Here is a 6,527-nt window from a genome sequence, read left to right on the forward strand (position 1 = left end):
CCAGAGAGTGCTACACATGCTTATTTTGTTCTGAAATGCATCTTCTGGTAATTATAATGCATTGGTAAAGTGAGGGGCAATTACACAAAGTGCTGACATGGCCGAGCTCACAGCCTGTGATATCAACGCTGCAAGTCTGGGAGAAAATATATAATTACCCATCCATGGCAGGTGCATGATGGATGCAAATTAAAGATATGGGTGGGAGTCTGAACTCAAGGCAGAGCTTCTGTCACTCTGGCATGACAGTTTGTAGAGAGAGAAAGAGAGAGAGATGCCAGAGGGAAAAAACAGGTACTCCAGGTATTCATCACCAGTATGTCAGGAGCAAATTACGGATGACAGGTACTGTGGCTTTTAAGAGAGGTCACTTCAAACTACTCACCCATATTTGCATTTAAGACTACAGGTGGAGAATTCATTGGATCAGGGAATCAGTCTGTTTTCACTGCTCCTCTGCTAGGCTACTTGTAATGCATCCCTTTTCCAAAATGTACCGTGGTTGAAAAATAGGCTAAGAAAGATTCAGAAGCAAAAAAGATCTCCTTGAATTGTATCTGATGCAAGATCCCAACCACTGTGAAGAGTGCAGACAGCTTCAGGTACATACCCATTTTAAGGCTACTTTTTTACTCATCTAAAACTACACAGAGTTCAGTGTGGTTAAAGCAACCCGCTAAAGCCCTGATGATATATTAATCATGAGATTAGATGGCTGATGTATTGTGCTCTCACTGCTGAAAGCAGATAGTTTACCATCAGCTTTTTAACCCCACTTTATCTCTTCCTTGCAAAAACCACGATGAGCAAAAATATCCAATTACATGGCCCCTTATTACCTGTTAGAGGGAAATTACTCGGTTTTGTTCTCTTAACAGCAGATAACAAAAACAAAAGGGACAAACGAATAAACATAATGGAAGGAGGACTGGATGATATTTGACTGAACCCAAAAAAATCAATATGCTACCTCAAATGGAGCTTGCCTAATGGCTGCAAGAAGCAGCAACACAAATGCACTTAGAGGAGCACTGAGCATCATGGGAAATATTTGAAAGGTGTGGGCTGTCCAGTATCCAAGGGTGATGATTGGCTGGTCCTCAACAAACACCCAAACATCAGGGCACCAAAACAAGTAAATCCCTTCAGAAAAGAAAACAACCAACATGTAACACAGTGGCCAACTGCTCAGTCAACCAGTGCTGGACCTCTCAATCAGCACACAGCCTAACTCCCCTTTCAGTGGAGATAAGCTAAGTGTTTGCTGGGTGTGTGGCACTGACACCAACTGGCATTGTGAGCCATTCACAACACTGGCCTTTGTAACTGAATCAGACTCTTTGCCAACCAGCCCAAGCCCAGAGCCTTGGCCTTGAGCTGGGGTGCAATCATTGTACTCCGTGGAGATACCATCAGAGCCTTGAGATTCCACAGCTTGACCGGACAGCCCTGAGAACCGAGACTGACACTTATTCACTTCATTAGCTTCGCTCAGAGAGAGGATCTGCTGTCATTCCATTCCCATTTAACCTATCCAGTAAATTAAGAAGAGAAAAAACATTTACACTATTCACATTCTATTTCTCTTTCTCTCTCTTTCATTCTCTTTCTCTCTATGCAATTCTCTCTCTGTGTGAGGAAGTTAATATGGTTCCTCCTGTGATGAATGTGTTGTATGTGTGTTATGTACACAGCCTCAATCTCAGAGTTGTAGTACTGTTTGTTGCCGATATCACAGTAGGCCTATCTATTTCATACCCAAACATCCATGTAGATAAAAGCAATGCCATCCCTGACGTCAGACAGGCAGACAGTTAAGTAACCACACCTGTAAGTATCACGGCCTTCTCCTGAATCAAACAGACACCAGCAAATTGCCAGTGAAGACTTGCATCCACAAAGATAACATGGAGACTGTTGATTTAAAGACTGTATCAGATTAATACTGTAGATTGTCCGCTGTGGTATATATATATCTTTCTTTCTCTCTCTCTCTCTCACATACACATACACACACAGAGCGAGAGAGCGAGCAACACATTCTCTCATGTGGACATGCTTGAATTAATAGAGAGTCAGCAGAGTATTCATTTCTGACAACCAATGTCTGATGAAAGGAGAGCATATGAACCACCCCCGGGATGAATGACAGCCAAATTCATGACATCTCCATCTCCAATCCATTTGGGCCGTGGGAGTTGATCGTTATAAGGCTGTCGGACGTTCATTGCCAAGACATATCAGCTCTGAGTTCACAGATACCTATAGCTGTAATAACCTCCATACCACACGTCACCCTGCAGTGCTTCGTTTTTCATTCATTTCTATTTGCTGAGATTTTTCGAACTCCTAGCCATCGACTGTATTGCGAAATTGTACTGTTTTAATATCTGATATCGATTCATACACAAAATACCGCATTTATACTAGTCCCCATGCCAATATTCAAAAACACACAAGCAACTCAATGTCGTGTCCCTAACATCTTAACAACTGGGCTGCAGCTTCACAAGTTCTCACTCGCTCCGACACTGGCAACCTGGGTGTGTCTCGGCGCACCAGAACATATTTATTTATTTTTTTCTCTCCGTCTTCCAAGGCCAACTAAAACACCCTCGGTGGACAACAGATAAACACAATCTTATAACGCAATTTCATCACGTATTAATTTGTCTAATTCAATGTCTCTGGCATTTTGTCATCTGACATATTTCAATAGGCTAGTCTGCTACAAACATTTGGATTAGAGGAAACCAATATGTAAATGCATGACCTGTAAACAAAATGTATAATTTACTCAAAAGAAGCAGGAAAACGTGAAATAAACGATTACCACGATCTAGAAGCCTAGCCTATTCACTAAATGGATAATTCCCTCACGAACTTACCTAACTTATATCTCTTCCCTAATTGTTTTACTCATAACCCTATCTTGCTTGAAAAGGATGAATCCCAACAAACTACTGTTAGCACTCTTTGAACACGCCGGGGTATCTGTTCATGCCGCACAAATCCCCAAATATGGAATATGTACATCTCTGGAATTCAATACCACTTTACGCTGGTCAGAAAGGTAGCTTTGGCAGGTCGCCTTTATGGGTCAGTGAAACTTCATTAGAACGTCTGCATCCCCCATCTCGGCAGGTGTATGCGGACAGATAATGGTAGTTAACTAATGAAGAACTAATCAACCACATTCCAGACGAATAAAATACATATTCCAAACTCACCGCTTTGCTCTCCAAGAAAGACGAGTTTGAATTTTCGTAAAGGGTTCCCAAAGTCATTCCCCACGGTGATATGTTTTGTGTTCATGTCTTAAACAGTGTCGGGGTGTGAACGCGTGCTCCCACTGGTTCTGGTTGTCTTCTGTCGGGATGCGCGAGGGAGAAAGCGAGGCTTCAATCCGCTGAACGGTCAGAGGGAATACTGCACTATGTTGCCTGTCAGTTTCGATTGTCGCTGCGCCTGCGCGTCTTTCTCTCTCGCTCTCTCTCTCTTTCTCTCTCTCCCACACACACTCTCTCTCCGTTTGTCTAGCTTGGCTGTCGCGCCCTCCCAGTACCACGCATGATGACGTCATGCAGAAATTAGAGAAAGAAAGCAGCCCATCCCCAGGAGTTATCAAGTCATATCTCAGGAAGTCATATCAAGGGAAATGGACGGTGGGCTGATTGTGAATGGAAATTAAATGAAGTTTGAACTCCCACTTAGCCTGCTGCAAAGCAACTGATGGAGGTTGGCTGCAGCAGAGGCACATTAGGGTTGAATAAGCAGGTGATTCAAATAATCAGAGATGACAAAATGGAAGGTGAAAACAAATCACTTTTCCAACTCAGAAGATTCAGTGGGGTCATGCAGGGAAAACATCAAGAAATTGAACATGAGAAGTAAGTCTGAGGTGGTCCTATCACTCAATCTTTGCCTCCAGGGCAGTAAAAAGTTTAGAGCTCATGGTGTGTCTACCTCAGGTATTTTATGCTGGTATGGTGTTATGGGGGAAACTCACTGCTTCCACTGAACCTGCTGGAGCCCAGGGAGATGTAGTGTGCATGTGTGATAGATATGTAACATGGTCCACTTTACAAATTAAAAAGAATATACGGGACAAAAATAAAATAACCACATTAAAAACATACATTTTAAGGGGACATTTAAAAAGGTGATGGACCCGACTAAGTCCAAAGTTCTAGGATATGCTGTAATGAAGTGTATAAAGGTGGGTTTTCAATTTTGATTTAAAAATATCAACTGAGCATGCTTCTTCAACATGTAGTGGAAGGCCTTTCCTGAGATAAGAAGCACGGACCAGGTAGGCAAATGCTCTGTGACCAACAGACTTTTTTTCTTAACTGAAGGAATGACCAGGAGACCAGCATCGAGAAGGCGAAGAGGGCGTGTCGTTGTATATGGTGTAATAAGCTGAGATAAGTAAGGTGGTGCAAGTCCCTGCAAGGCCTTATAAGTTAAAAGAAGAACCTCAAAATCGGCTCTAACTTGTACTGGCAACCAGTGAAGAGAGGCCAAAATGGTGCTATATGATCATGTTTTTTAGTTTAGGTCATGATTCTAGCTGCATCATTCTGAACAAGCTGAATGCTTCTACTAGCACAACTAGACCTGACAAAAGGATATTACAACAATCAAGTCTGGAAGATACAAATGCATGTATTTAGATTTCAGCATCACATAGTGGTAGAATAGGTCAACTTTCAGCAAATGATTGGATGGCATAGGGTCTAATTGCAGGTTGTGGGTTTGGAGGCTGTTACCAAGCTGGTCAAGGCCTCAGGGGAAATTATTTTAAACGTTCAGAGAGCGAAGTTTATCCGAGTCAGTGCATGCATCCATCAAAGTTTTGGAGAGTTCATAGCCATCATTCTGAGAGGAGTGAGGACCACTGATTTGATCTCTAATAGAGTTAAGAAAAGAAGAGATATTAGCAGGGGCATTCTGTGTGAGTTTAGTAACAGTATCAAACTGAAACCATGGATTTTTTTTAATGTAAATCAAGTGTGAGAAATATTCTGTCCAAGTAGCTGAGAGTACATGTTTATACTTCTTGAAACTCTCGACCCAGGCAAGGTGAAAAGTCTCTTATTTTGTCATGCACCATCTGTGCTCAAGTTTTCTTCAAAACTGTTTAAGTGCACAGGTGTCATCTGAAAACCATGGCGGTGATTTCATCCAGGTGTGTAAGAGGAGCAACCAAGTCAGGCATTTTACATAAGGGACTATTCAGATTGTCTGTAAGACTATTAAGGGAATCAGAATTGGCACAACAAGACTTAGCACTGCTGTCAATACGGCAATAAGTAAATGTATCAGCAGGCCTGCCGTATTTTGCTCAGGCCTGGGGACAAGAAGATGTCCAAACACCCCCTCCCTGGGCCAGGGTCATCTGTACCCTTTCACCCCTGATGGCGAGCCTGTGTATCAGGCTCAGAACACTCACTTATAGTACAAAGAGATACACTGAAAAAGGCAGAAACTGGCAGCATCGACACCCTCTGTACATTCTTCACATTGGTAAAATCTAAACGAGTGACAATCCCATCAATTCCACTACTGTTCTAGAATCTGAACAGTCATTTACATGCAAGTTAAACCAGTAAAAACATATTTGACAAGAGTAATTAGGGTCTATAAAAGGTTAATGCAAGAACGTGCTGCTGAGTCCATATAACCATGGTTAAATATTCAAAGTTCAAGAGATCTCCAAAAGTCTACTCAGAATAGGACTGAACAAGTTAAGTGCAAGTGAACAAGTTAGAAAAGATGGTTGCTATTCCGCCCCCTTTCATGCCTTGTCTATCAGAAATTAGGAAGCTATAGTCTAGGGGAGAAGCCCAGAAGTGTTGCTGAGGTAGTGGGCAAGAGTTTACATTCAGTAAGAAAGCAAATATCAATCATATTGAAAAATAAAATCACTAATATTAAAACTGACTAGTGAGCAATCTACTGTTCAATAATGAAAACTTCAAATCATCTGAGGAGGACACTGAAGGTACAGAATTAAGCGAAATCTTAGATGCTGAAAGACTAGTGGGTTTTGTATACTGCATTATAGCGTTTGTTTGGTCTATTCTTGATTACAACAGGGATGATAGGGAGGATTATCACTAGAATAGTTTGGACTGTAGGGGGAGCTGGTGGTGCAAACAAGAGGTAGAGAGGTCACCGGGGACAACAAAGAGCAATCAGTGCCATCAGTGACCGCTGTGTAATCCAGAGTTATTGTGGAGCGTCCAGCAGCCAGTCAGTGGCATCAGGCTGTAGTAACGGTATGAAATGTTTTTTTTTTTTCTGAAAGTGCACGTGTGCTATGGAAACGGAGTTGGATACCATCTATGCTAAAGAGTGAAGTTTGTTTCAAAAAAGGTTAAAATTGTTAAAACTGATTGTGAAAAAACCACAGGTTGTGTGACAGACAGACGGACTGAAGCCATGTGTGAAGAGAGATCCGCCGACTAAAACACACCTCGGTCCTGAGAGGGGATAGGGCCTGAGAGGGAATAGGGCCTGAG

The 6,527-nt window shown here is 42.1% G+C and overlaps 1 protein-coding gene across 4 annotated transcripts in view; it reads right to left on the reverse strand.

The window, feature by feature from the left end:
• The window catches only part of rab6ba (RAB6B, member RAS oncogene family a), a 77,228-nt gene extending 73,753 nt beyond the window's left edge, over positions 1–3,475 (reverse strand). For all 4 annotated transcript variants that reach the window (XM_031575534.2, XM_031575532.2, XM_031575533.2 and 1 more), the window contains exon 1: positions 3,231–3,475. In XM_031575534.2, coding sequence (XP_031431394.1) covers positions 3,231–3,315 — 85 coding nt within the window. In that variant the 5' untranslated portion in view covers positions 3,316–3,475. The remainder of the gene's footprint in view (positions 1–3,230) is intronic.
• Positions 3,476–6,527: the final 3,052 nt, after the last annotated feature.

This window comes from Clupea harengus, chromosome 10, assembly GCF_900700415.2.
Source record: "Clupea harengus chromosome 10, Ch_v2.0.2, whole genome shotgun sequence".
Classification (NCBI taxonomy): Eukaryota; Metazoa; Chordata; class Actinopteri; order Clupeiformes; family Clupeidae; genus Clupea; species Clupea harengus.